At 44.5% G+C, this 14,133-nt stretch overlaps 1 protein-coding gene across 1 annotated transcript; it reads left to right on the top strand.

The window, feature by feature from the left end:
- Positions 1-9,125: 9,125 nt before the first annotated feature.
- On the top strand, positions 9,126-12,024 carry LOC105055697 (protein CUP-SHAPED COTYLEDON 3-like). The gene is made up of 3 exons (XM_010937623.4): positions 9,126-9,764; positions 10,863-11,128; positions 11,399-12,024. Exons 1-3 carry the CDS (start codon positions 9,596-9,598, stop codon positions 11,828-11,830), a joined length of 867 nt encoding a protein of 288 aa, XP_010935925.1. The 5' UTR covers positions 9,126-9,595; the 3' UTR covers positions 11,831-12,024.
- The last annotated feature ends 2,109 nt before the right edge of the window (positions 12,025-14,133 follow it).

Genomic DNA, 14,133 nt, shown 5'->3' with positions numbered 1-14,133 from the left:
ATCCTACGCTGTCTGTATGATGGTCAGGACGCCGGCCTACGATCAGGGCTTGCGCTGCCCTCGGCACGACGCACGCTACTGACTACTTTGATCGGCTATACTAGATCCTACCGAACGTCCTAACGAGGTATGTCGGAGCTACGACCTATACTCTCGGGGATGGCTCGGCAAATCAAACACTTTGAACCGCACGCGGGAAAAAGTTTGAAAAGTCTTTGATTTTGTTAAGTTGAAGTGACTTACAAAATTGGACCGAAGCCCGGTTACAAAATTGGAACGAAGCCCGATTATAAATATCAAAGACGAAATAGAAACAAAAGAATGCAAAGATAATGGAGCGGATACTCTGACTATTCGTCGGAGTCGACTTCTTGCACCGGGGAGAGTTCGGGAGCAACCGACGTGCCCGCTCGGGTCGGGAAGGGACCGGAGGTCGGAGCTGCCTCTCCTTCGGCAACTCTTCCCGTCGGCAGTGGGTCGGCCTCCTCCTCTGCGGCTTGGTCTTTCGACCCTGGAGGGACGATGCTGCTCAGGTCGAGCTCCGGATGCAGACTCTGGATCGCATCCCGGGCATCCTCATACGCCACCCGATAGGAGGCGAAGCCGCTCTCGAGAAGCTCCTCTCGATACTCATCCGAGCCACGGAAGTCCTCCACCGCTCGGCTCAGCGCCTCCTTGGTCGACTCCGCCTCCGCCTTCGCTATGTCGGCATCGGCTTAGGCGGAGGACAAATTCTCCTCGACCTTGGCCAGGTTCTCCAGGCTAACCCGAAGCTGTTCGCACTCGACCTCGAGCTCCCTGATGCAGCCATCTCGCTCATGCCGCAGCCGGTGGACGGAGCGGGTCTTGCGCTGAACCTGCTCGCGAGCCGACTGAAGTTCGGTCTCCGAGGCGGCTAGGCCGTTGGTGAGTTGGGAGATCTCCTCCTCGAGCCTAGCCTCACGGTCGACCGACAACTTCAGCTGGTCGACCAGCATCGCCTTCTCAGCTTCGGCGGTCTCGGCCCTATTCTTCCAGGCCGCCCGGACGTCGTCGAACCTTCGATACTCGGCCTCCAGCTCGGACATATTGTAGATCAGCTGCAGGTAGAAGGCCAGTTGTCAGAAAATTGAATTGATAAAAAATAATAATGAAGAGGAAAGAAGAAGAAGAGGAGCTCACCTGGATCATAATCGGGTAAAAGGAAGAAAGCATGTCGGTCATCGGTCGACTCTTCAAGATCTCCCGGTCGGTCGGGAGAATGGTTGCCTGGCATAACCTCCTAGTCAAATTGTGGTTGGCCAGGGCCGACGCCCCTTCGGGAACCTGAGCGTCGGATGATGCGGCGTGGCTCGCCGACCTTGTGTCGTCGGTCGGCGCCATCGGAGCCTTCCTTCGTTCGATCGCCTAGGCTTGGAAGTCGGAGAGAGATGGGAAGCTAGAACTCGACTGAGTCCCTCCCGAGGGTGCGACGGGAGCCGCAGCAGGTCGTTCAGGCCCACGCGCTTCGGCTCGAACCTCTTCCATATGCGGGGGAGCCGACACTCCTTCAGCTACCCCCTCTGTCACCCCCTCCTCGGACGGTGCCCCGGGTGGCACCGCCGACGCTGACAGGGCGATGACCGGCTCATAGCTCAACGCACGTTCGGTGTCGGGCTGCACTACCGCCGTCGCAACATCGGTCGGGGATGATATCTGAGGCCTCTTCGGAGGCCGCGAAGGTCCGGCCCCGGGCGTCGGTCTCTTCCTCGCCGCGTATTGCCGAATGTCGGCATCCGTCAATCTCACCCTCGGCGGCATGCCTGCAATCTCAAGGTTAGTACAAGTCCGAAGATAGATAAAAAAGATAAAAATGACCGACAGATCGAACTGTACCTAAACGGAGAACCGAACTCAGGCCGACGTCGTACAGAGCTTGCTCGGTGACGAGCTCCCTCTGCTTCGGCACCGACACATCCTTCAGTCGGTGAAAGTCCTCTCAGTCTCTAGCCTCCACCTGACTGTTTTCATTCGGTTGAGTCCGAGGGTCACCCCAACGAGACGGGAACCCCCAAAGTAGCGAAGAAGCAAAGAAAAATTGATTCTTCCACCCGTGGATCGATGATGGAAGATCGGTAATGAACGAAAGACCCTTCCGGAGATTGAAGAACCACCACCCTCGAGCTTTCGGATGGGGTCGGAGGACGAAGAATGCCCGAAAGAGAGAGATACGGGGAAAGGTCGGCAAAAGCCGATACAACAAGGCGAAGCTGATTATCAACCGGATTGAGATCGGCACCAGTTGCGTCGGACAAAGCCCGTAATAATCCAAGATGTTCCGGACGAACTCTGAAATCGGGAAGCGAAGACCTGCCCGAAGGTCCTCGACATAAAAGGCCACCTGGTCTGGAGGTGGGTTGTTAACCCGACCCTCAGTCCCAGGGGCGAAGAGTTCGAATTGCTCCGGGATACCGTACTGCTCTCTGAGCCGTTCGACGTTTGCCCCCAAAAGTGAAGAAACCTCCACCTCCAGGGTTGATCGGGAATCGTCGGTCGGATTTTCCGACTGACTTCCTCGAGGAGAGGTTCTAGCCATGACGCTAGCCTCAAAAAGGAGAACAAAGAGAAAAATGGCAAAGGAGAAAAGACACAAGGAGGCAAGAACGGAAAAAACTTCGAGAAGGGCTCTCAAAGGAAGAGAAGGGAAACAACTACCTGGAACTGGGGGATAACTCGACAGGGCCTCAGCATCAGGAACAGATTTGCAGCAAAAAGTGAAGTTTTGGATGTAAGTGGCCGCATATATATTAGGCACTTCAACGGTCGAGATGTAAATGCGTCGAACGAGGATCTCCCGGATGTCGACACGTGGCAGCGCCTGGGTCCTTCGATCCGACGGTTCGATGCACCTGCCCCTAAATCGAGCCACGTCGCCTCCATCCGCGTGAACGGTTCCAGCCCAATAGCCCCCCGACACGTGGCAGAAAGACCGCGTCTCGGAATTCGCTAACCGACGGCGGTTCGTGTTCCTAAGGAGATGGCGGTTTGCGTTCCCAATAGAACGTCTGACACCGGATCGTTCATTGGTACGGTCATCAGAGTTGGAGCATGACGCGATGGAAAACCACTCCTTTCGTCCGAAGCCGTCGTCCACATAAAAATGCTGGCCAACATGATATCCGACTCAGGAGTGGGGGGGCAACTGCTGGGATATACCGACTGACCCCTTTACGCTGACTTATCCTCGGACTGGTCCGACCGACGCCCGACTCTATCGACCAGACTGATGGGCGACACCGACGGACGACTCCGACAATAGCTGCCGACAATGTTCGGCCGAAGGTATACCGGCCGAACAGACCCGTACTGTTCCCGACCGGTCGAGCGGCCGAATCGGTATACCGATTCACTGTCGGAGGTGGCAGCCGACGTCCGACTTCCACAAGGCACCAGATCAGTCGGTGGTGTTCTTGAGTCATCATCCGACATCCCGACAGCCGAATACCGACATATAGTCGGCCAGTCCGTCCAAACGTCGTACAACCGCTATGGGCAGCTGTCCTGTCAAGGACATGCGGTATGACTGCCCCGAGATATTGTCCTGCTAAGGACATGGATTAATCCCAGTGACTTGACAACCCACAACGATTTGACAGCTTCCGGTGATTTGACAACTTTCCAGTTGTCTGCACCATTAATGGCGGGATCATGCCGTATTCTACTATAAAACGGGGTAAGGCAACAGTTTTGATAAGTTTTGAACAAGTTTTCTTAAGCTCTCTGAAGCGTCTCTAAGCTCTTAAGCTCTTTCTCTCCCACTGAGTCTCTGATTTTCCACTGTTGCCTAGTCTTCTCTCTGACTTGACCGTCGGAGGGTCTCCGCCAGAGGTATCTCCAATCAGTGAGGATTTTTTTTGCAAGTGTGTGACCCCGATGATCGAACGATGAGGGGATTGGCCGCAACAGTTAGGTACCATTTGTTTGGTTAGAATGTGTTTTATGGATCACTAAGAAATTGAAACCAGCTCAGCACACGGCGTTATATTGTCTTGTCTTGCGGGAACTCATTAAATTCAATTCAATATCTGGTTACTTGTATCTGGACAACCTGAGATATAATTGTAGATGACAACAAAGGTCTTAGGTGTTGCGTAGTGCTGGACACAGAGTCTTATCTGCTTAACTTCTGGGACACTGGAGGATAGAAATTAGTACTCTTTATCTGCTTTTGGGTTCTGTTTGCAACTTTGTAAGCCTCCCAAAGAAATAAAACCCTCTGAAGCGAGGTTGCTGAAATTTAGATAAGGTACAAGGGAAAAAATGCTGGCAAGTATGAAAGTTCATAGCAGTGCTCAATATTTGTAAAATTTGACATAACTATCCAAACAATTCTTTTTTTCATAGCAGTGATAGGGGGTCATCCGAGTAACTTCAGGGATTTGATGCCTATGAGTCCGTGACCTGATTCTTGACTCGTGAGCCCAGAGGCAGCAAGTTGGGTGCAGGATATTAAATTCTTTGTTTTTATTTTAGATTGCTAATCTTGGATTTATTTGATTATCCTAGTTCATCAAATAGACAAAATATGACCTTCTAAATTGAGTTTGCATCTCCAGGGTCGTCTCTTCTTTGGAGATTTGATCTGGACTTGGTACAACTTTCGAAGAATTCAGGTCCGACGTTTGTAGTAAAATCATCAGTTTTATTGCTTGCGAGGTGTTTAATAAAATATGTCAAGTGTTTTCTTTCTTTTCTTGTAACATTTCTATCATCTTGTTCTTCTCACCTTTTTCTGTTTGCTTCTTTCTTTTCTTCCCTGCGAAATATGAAGTAATAAAAGCAGAGATCTAAGATACCCACAGCACCACAAGGCTCGGGGGGGCATGATGCTGACTCGCCGTTTGTTTGTGTACCTGGTGGGATCGACCCGTGACCTCAACCCGTGGACCCTCATTTCCCGATTGGTGAGCAACGTCTCGACGTGTCTAATCCCATATAGTCTATCAAAGTGTGTACAGTATATCTCAAATTATTGGTACTTTTGTCGCTCATGCTTCCCTGTCAAGAATTGGGTCAGTATCCATCCCGAAGAATGCTTGTGGACAACCATTTCCCACCTTCCCAAGCCATCCCCTAGCGCTAAATACAACCCTATCTGGCTAGAGGAGCCTCTTTTTATTTTTATTATTATCATTTTTAAATGTGTTTTGTGGCACCGTGACCAATCCCCATCTTGGTGAATGAAATGACGATAGACTACGACCATTCATGTAGAATATTATGTCCCCTCGAATTGTTTTGCAAAGGGCGGCAGGTTTTTATCTGTTTCTTATATAACAAACGCCATCACTGTTCCCCAAGATCTCACTTGATGAAGGACTTTTTCTGGATATGAACTTTAGGGGGTGGGGTACGTATGGCTAGCTGTGCCATTAGAAGTTTAGAAACAAATCCAGCCAAGTTTTATCATTTGATTCGTTTCTCTATTATCTTACTTTGGACCCTATGCCAGTGATAGCTGAAACTGCCAACTACTTTTAGTTCTCTGAAAATTTCCCTTTTTTTTTTCTCTAAAATGATTATTTGTTATTACTTGGGTTGTTGTTATTATGGGATGGTTTCCTCATCTAATTATTATTATTCTGCTAATCTTTTGGTTTATTCAATTATTCTCATGCTAATATGCGGGCCCTTGTTTCGCACGGAATGCTCGGACCGGAAGAAAAGAGAGGTTATGCCAATTGTATCATTCATGCGAACATCTAACAACTAACAAGCAGGGAGATTCAGACAGTTTGGCCATCCAAGTCTGTGCATATATTGAATGAAAATATCCTATAGATGGATGAACACTAACAGAACAGGTAGGTCAGTTAATGGAACTTAACTATCCAATCAATATGCACAATTTGGAATTGTTTTGGAGAATTGATAGGCACGAGCGGTGTATGTTTTGCACTACAATCGTGTCGTCTTTGATGAACACCATGCTATTCGATCGTGGAGATGGACAAGATGTGACAGATCATGTCGAGTTGCATGCCATCTATGGTCCATTATCTTTGGATATCTGACAATGCTTTTGTCTCCATGATTGATTGAATGATGTGGTGGCCATCAGCTCTCTGCCAATGCAAAAGGATCTGGACTCTTCTTGCTTGGAGCAATGGAGGGTCCCACATGGGAAGAGGCTGGGCTTTGAGCAGGAGTGACTTTGGGTATTTATTCGAGAGAAACATTGTATGTTGATGAAAATGGATGTCCAGTTATGATGATTGCTTCAATCGAGGTAGAATCATAAAATAGTGCCATGTTCCGTTTTTTTTTCCCGGAATCGCTGATATAAAATAATCTTTTCGCCTTCCAATGCGTTCTCCATGCCAACAACGAACCCTATCTCGCTTGGCAACCGCCGCGATCCTCCATAATTTTTATCGCCCGCACAATATATAACCGGGGCGTCTGGACCCACTTTTACTTCTTTTAAACTGGCAATTTTCGTCTCTATGAATAGAATGGAGCCTTCATCAACAATAACAGCTGCATATTAACATTGTTTGGACCCCCCTTTCATCAATTGTTGATCTTTGCATCATGAATGCTCGTCATAGTTATATGTAGTCTCCCGGTCGCTGTCTTTGTTGGCAAGCAATGCATGTCTGACGGAGATATACATATGAAAGAAATTTCTTGTTTCTTCCATATCAGCATGGAAGCTTGGCATTTTAGTATTTTGCATATTATACATCTTTTCCTGATTTTATTTTGGAATAGCAACAGTTACCCTATACAATGATTTTGTTGGGTGGATGTCTGGCCAGGACACCACCTCCCAAGATCCTTTCAGTACCACACGATGCAGCAGGAAGAAAGAAAAAATAAAATAAAAAAAAAAACAATCAAAATACATGGATCAGCCACAAAAGAGCTCGCCTCCACGGGATATGCAAACTTCACTATGAAAAAGAAAATTTTACAAGAGAAGACCTCACCCTCAACCCTTGTACACCCAATTCTCTTTCACTAGAAGTTCTCCTCACAAAAGCTCTCTCTCTTGGAAGACTCTCTGAACCTCTGAAGTGCCTGGTGATCGCTGTCCAGGAGTCTCCTGCTCCTTCTCTCTCAGCACTTCCGCCTGTCTCTCTTCTCTCGGATTCTGTACGACTTTCGTACGGCGAAACACGGAGAAAACCCGAACCACCGCTCTCTATTCATGTACAGGGCCTTTTATAGGCCTTAATCACTCCTTAATCAACTCAAATAACCCCTGGACCGTCGGATTAAGACCGGGAGCCACCCACGCCGTTCGATCGCGCTCCGGTCCACGGAATAGTACCGTGGATCGCGTGAAACGCATAGGAAACGCCCACGCGGTCCACAGGCCCAACCGTGGACCGCCCGATCCACGGTGGATCGGGGCAAAGGGCCAGCAGGCCGCCTGGGCCTGGGCCGTCCCGCGCGCCCGGGTCGCACGTCCCGCACGTCGCCGCCTACGACCGCGCCGCTGTCGCCGGCCGCCGGCCGCCGGCGGTCCTCCGTCGCCTTGAGTCTCATGCCGACTTCAAAAGCTCGTATCTCCTCCATCCGAGCTCCGTTTCGGGTGATCTTGATTTCGTTGGACTCCATTTTTCGCCGTGAACCTCGCTGTGGGCTCAATGTGGGCTGAATCTCGAGGCGTCAAATCTTAACAGATTTTATAATGTTGAATTATGATGGTACGATCCTGGCAGTGGAATGATGTGAATTAATGGTCCTTCTGGAACCTCTCTCTGTCACCCCCAAACACGTTGCTCACAAATCCACCACCACCTCCACTAATTTCATGCAATGATTGTAAAAAGCATGAAACGATACGATGGCTTCGATTTTAGAGGGTGTTGGTTGGTGGAAGAAGGGAGAGGGTGGAGCCATAGAGTTCCCAAGCATGGGCATTGCAATTAACGTTTCCTGGCCTCGTGGATGATGTGCTACAATTTCAATTTCTGCAGGAGACCAGATTGGCCCTGTGGGGTGCTACGGCTTTGATCAAGAACTTGACATGAAGCACGGGTTATTATTGTATTTTGCCCTACAAATGATTGAGGTCGGTCACCTTCCAAGGTTGCCGTGTCCCCGGAGCACTGATCGCTAGAGCTTTATTGTCCAAGCTCCTGGTGGAATGACAAAGGTGCACCAACAATATTTACATAATTAAGGACCCGTTATCTCTCTCTCTCTCTCTCATAAATTTTAAGGGAGGCAGATTGCCACCGAAAGTGTTGGCTAATTCATCTGTTATGCTTGTGTGTTACATGTATGGTTTAATTTAGAGTTGTTTGCCATGAGCGCAATCAACAATGCATGAATTTCATGGCCAACATGATGTTATAGAAACTACGGGAAGAAATATTTATTCCTAGCTATATATATATATATATATGTATACACCAAAAATCTCGGCCAATATTTTGTGTGGAATCAAATTTTACACGATATATCTAATGATTGTTTTTGTTGATTGAATACATCCAATGATTGTCACTTGGCATGTCGGCTGAACTTATGTTTAATTTAGTGTTATTCTGGACATTTCACGGTAGTCTTGTCCTCTATTATTTATGATGCATGTTTATATGTGTCTCGGGGCAACAATCGTCATATCGTCTTCTGCATATACGTTATCAACAGAGCATTCACGCACATGTTGACAATAGAATTGATGGCCTCCGATTTATTTTATTAATCAATTCGCTCTTATCTTAGACCGGAAGAAAGCTGATCGCTAACTAAACTATCGTGAAAAGACTAATTAGTAAGCATCCTTTGAAGCTTTGCTTTTCTCCTTTAAGATACTACAAAAAGAATATGAATCTTCTCTGCATCTTAACTAATCAACACAAGACGACAGGATTTGTCACAATAAAAAAAGAAAACAAAGAAGAGAGATAAGGGAACGAAATTCCTCTACACTTTTTGATGAATAAAATCCTTTACTCAGAGTTAATTATACTGCTATTTATATCCTACAGTATCTCCCCCAGGAGCACATCGCATGATTGTGGCTGGGTCGTGCCCACGTCACCTCTCGAATTAAAATTTTATCCAATGACCATTTTTTTTGGTATATATGTGTTATTTCTTGGAGCCTATGTCTCAAGATCATCTGAATATGTATGTAAGCTAAAACCTTCTTTTAAATGTCTTGATATTTTTTCCCCCCCTGTAACCTTTACATGGCACATCAGGGTGGGGTTATCCACCTTTCCCCAGTTAGGAAGATTTCTTGTGACCATGGGTCTTCTTAAGTTCTTGCTGCACAAGCATGAGGTCCCCAGCATCTTCCCAGAGATTACGACCGGTGCGCACGCCTTCTTCGCCGAGATGACGGGTATAATGATTTAAATAGTGACGGCAGCTTTCAAGACCTAACTAGCTCAATTTTTGATGGCTTCCTCTCTGTATGTGTAATTAAATATGCATACCTCTACTATAAGGATTTAAGCCATTCTCAGAATTATTCCAGCCACAAAACCTCTACAAGATATCTTTGCACCAACTCTCCTACGTTCGCCTTTGTCATCGATCCCCTCCCCACCCCCCCGTTCTCTCTCTCTCTCTCTCTCTCGCCTTCTTCTTCTTCCTCATTTTCTTAGAAGATATGGGTCTGAGGGATATAGAGTCCACTCTCCCACGAGGGTTTAGGTTCTACCCAAGTGATGAGGAGTTGGTCTGCCACTATCTCTACAAGAAGGTGGCCAATGAACGAGTCTCTGGAGGAACCATGGTGGAGGTGGATTTGCATACTCGCGAGCCATGGGAGCTTCCAGGTGAATAGTCTTCTCATATATGCTCCACCACTGTTTTAATTTAATTAATACATGCATGCCTGCCTTGGTTTTTCATTCTATTCTTGCCGTTCTTATCAAAATTTTTCATTTTAAAGGCGACTCTAGCATAAGGTTCTCTACCGCTTGCAGCCTTATAAACGTCGCCTGTTGCACTTTAGCAAATAAGAACAAACTTAACTTGCCTGGAGAAGAGTGCTGGTACGAGGGTTCTTAGAAACTGACCTATACTTACATGATTAATTTATGTTTGATGCTAAAAGGCCAGTGTAAAATTTTTTATATATATGACCCTTCTCATAGAATAGAATTTAGACAACTATATATAGGACCTCTTCCTCCCTTTTTTCTTTTTTGCAGAACATTGGCTCCACCGCGCATTTCGTTGAGAAATGAAATGAGTAACGATTTTATTTTATTTTATTTTTAGAAGAAAGTAACGATTGGAGGACTGTTCTCATGCGCAGATCGAAGCAATTTTTGCTCCACAATATACAATCAATATAGCAGTTAAGACTTTGTAGATAGTATACTTGATTCAAGTGCGTGCCTTGACAATTATTGAATGACAAGGTGTATAAGTGCTCTATAATCCTATAAACGGATTATCAATAGTTTTATCCGTATGTGCCCAAATAGTTATTTAGCTTGAGGAACCTGTTCGCAGATGTGTAAAAGATATTATCTGATTTTTCTATGTTAACAACATACAGGGTACGTACACTTTGTCCAATGTAAAGATATGAACTTGTTTGATAGAATATAATTAGGCTGTAACTTCGTGATCAAGTCATGTAGCCTTTCTCAAATATATCAAGAAGAGTAATATATTAGTTTCCTACAGCACAAAGTTTTGTCATCTCTTCTCGGTATTCCTATTCAGTCTATTTATATATTAGGTATCATATGAGCATAACACTGCTGTGCTGTTACACGTGAACGACCAAATGCAAGCATAAACTGCTGCATGCTGCTTGCATTTGAATTGGACTTACCTTTTTAAATTACTGAAGGTAGGGAAAATATTATGAGTCTCCTGCAAAAATCTGATAAAAAATATCCACCTTTGCATGGCTGCAGATGTGGCCAAGCTAAGTGCGAATGAGTGGTACTTTTTCAGCTTCCGCGACCGCAAGTATGCCACTGGCTCACGCACAAATCGGGCGACCAAGTCTGGATATTGGAAGGCAACTGGGAAAGATCGTACGATCTACGACCCTACAACCCATGCGATTGTGGGGATGAGGAAGACACTGGTCTTCTATCGTGGAAGAGCTCCGAATGGGATAAAGACCAGTTGGGTCATGCACGAGTTTCGGCTAGAAAATCCATACACACCCCCAAAGGTATTATCATTCCTTTCATTAATGTTGTGGGTTATCTTGTACGTGCTTCTTTGAGCTTCATTCGCTGATTTGCAATGAAGAATTTGGACACCATGTCACTTTCAAATTTTCTAATTAATTTTTATCTTTGAGCTTCTTTGAGCTTCCTACTACAACCTAGCATACATAGTACTTAAACTTAGAGTTTCAGGGGCAAATTTTTTATCTTCACAATTAATGCAGCGTTTATGCTCATCTAATTAGTTGTTCTGGATATTCTTCGTGTGACAGGAAGACTGGGTGCTGTGCAGAGTTTTTTACAAGATGAAGGGGGACTCAGTGAACTACAGCCTGGAGAACGATCAGGACAACAACATTGGCTTCTCCTCGTCACATTTGGAGCCATCCCCTCTGAATGACCATCCCATGCCAGATGGGTGCGATGAGAGGATGGGCTCATCATTCCCTGCTGTCCCATATCAGGAGGGCAACAGCTCCAACACCTTCCTCAATTTGGCACTATTGCACTCGAACTGCCTTGATTTCCCGCAGGAGGTGGACGGCACGACCATGGTGGGAGTGGACTCAGGAGGTGGCGACGATGATTTCGGCCGGTTGATGCTAGATGTGGGCATGGAAGACCATGACGTGGTGAAGGGTGCTGGAATGGCAAATACGGAAAGTATGAAGTTCCACGGAGGCAATGATCAGCTTTTCTTCTGAGTGTTCTACATATCTTGAGATGTCTATTGATTTGGATTGAAGAGTGACAAGAGCATGTCCTTGTATATATAGATGCTATATATGATTGTTGATTAGAAAGGTTCGTCTATTATTTCTAGACAACACGTACGCTTGATATTGTAGAAATTACAAGTACAATTATTTCCAGGAATTAATAATAAATTATTAATTTTACGTTACTATGGCTTTGTTTCCCTTTTCTTTGTTTCTTCGCCCCCCCGAGAAATGGTATCCATAAATAGATTACTATACATCTTATATATATTAGCAGAATTTGCAAAGTTGGATCGGAAGAAAAAAAATCAATTTGCTATAAAAGAATGTAATTAATGTCTAAGTGTAGAGGCATGCAAGAATATGCACTGAAGCGGCAATAATAGCAATGAATACAGAAAATATAATTTCAAGAAATCATAAAAGGTATTTCAATAATCTCTCGAACCATTAATGAATATTTAGAGAAATCTATGAATTTTTTAGTAGTTCAAAATTTTAATGGGTCAGCAAGTTTCTCAAAAAAAAAAAAAAAAAGTCGCAGGAAAAGAAATTATATTAATTCAATGTGCATATGGACAAAATAAATCATATTGCATGCGCGTGGCTTGTGCATCTCCGCATAATACTTATATTTTTTGACGTTACGTGCACTACATGCATGCAATAAAATAAAGTTGATTTGATTACCTTAAGGTTATAAGATGGAAGTTAGAATCTTCTGTATGTTCTCCCTTCCCCCTCCTCTCCATCCTCTCTCCACATATACCTTGCTACCAAATCATCATAAATAAACTTCTTAGAGCTTCTTCTGTGCATTTCCCAGCTCCAAGATGTGTGACAATTACCAACTTTTCTCAGAACCACCCTATTGCAATTTACTTTTTTCCTTCGATGTCACTCCTCTGATAAGGGAGAAATTCCAACCACTTCAACAACAACGTTGGCATCTGTCACCCACTATTCTGGTTCCTATCTGAAAAATACTGGACTCCTAGTACCCTAAACACATATATGCAGTAGCGCACTGCTTGGGAGTGCTGAGCAGTGCACAATATATAGGGTCCTGTAATCCACATTTTCTCTCTCAATTTTTTCTTTTCTTAATAAATATTGGATGAATTGACTCTCCTCCTTCCTCCTCAAAAGAAATCTGACTATTAAGTTTGAAAAATAGTTCAAGTTCTGTTTTTTCTCATTAATAAAAAATGCAGCATATAGATGCCAACAGCATTTTTTGCAGGACCGCTTCCATCGTGAGAGGGTGGTCATCACTCTCTCAATTAGTTTCTTTTACTGTTCTTTTGTTTCTTCTGCAGATTTTGATGCAAGAATGTGGGCAAACCAAATGAACCTTTGGATTCTTTCAAGAATGAACACCCCTTCTTGGAACAGGCTTCAGAAGAGATCATTATCTCAATATTTCTTCCTCCACACTTCTTCCGTCCTTCCTCTTTCCCATCTTTTCAATCTACTGTTCCTTGCACCGTCTCTGTCTCTCTCTCTCTCTCACCCACGCGCAAAGTTGTTTCTTCTTGCTTCGTATATTGGTAACTATATATGAGTACGTAGCATATATCGACATTGCCATCAAGGTAACTTTCAGACTGCATGATCTTATTTCCAACCTCTTGTAATATAAACTCTTCTTTTTACGAGGTTATGTGATGGCATTTGCTATTAAAATATTCATTCAAAAACCAAGCTGTAGTATCAAAAAAAAGTTTAATGTATGCACACACGCGCACACACACACAACTGAAATAAAGTGATCCTCCTGTTTAAAGCAAAATGTCATTACACAAAATAACAGCAGACAAAAAAAAGTATCCGTCCCCTCTTTTATGGTTTCTTAGAAAAAGACAACTGATCTACTTTGTGTGCTCAAATTTGCGGTAAATTTTCATTTCTACCTTCCATTTTGTAACACGACAATTATAAGTGCTGCATTCATGCAAGGACTCCAAGTTGCTATGCTTTCACAAGCAAATTAATTAATATAGTTTCGATCCACTTGTCACTTCTCCCATCTAATCAAAACATAATTGATCAAATCTGACAGAATTCGACTTAAGCTGCATCTTCATTGATTTATATTCATATTCAAGAATGAGCAGGTTTAGGTAGACGACTAGACCCACTAGCAATCTTACAAGCTAAGGGTTTCAGTATATATAAATCTGTAGCGAATGGTAAATGTGGGTGTATGTATGCATTAATTTCTTGAATTCATTCATGATGTCCGGTTAAGTTTAGGTTGTATCAGAAAGTAATTATGAGCAACCGTG

Source organism: Elaeis guineensis, chromosome 12 (assembly GCF_000442705.2).
Source record: "Elaeis guineensis isolate ETL-2024a chromosome 12, EG11, whole genome shotgun sequence".
Classification (NCBI taxonomy): Eukaryota; Viridiplantae; Streptophyta; class Magnoliopsida; order Arecales; family Arecaceae; genus Elaeis; species Elaeis guineensis.
Note: the sequence above shows the minus strand (reverse complement) of the source record. Positions and strands in the feature narration are given on the sequence as shown.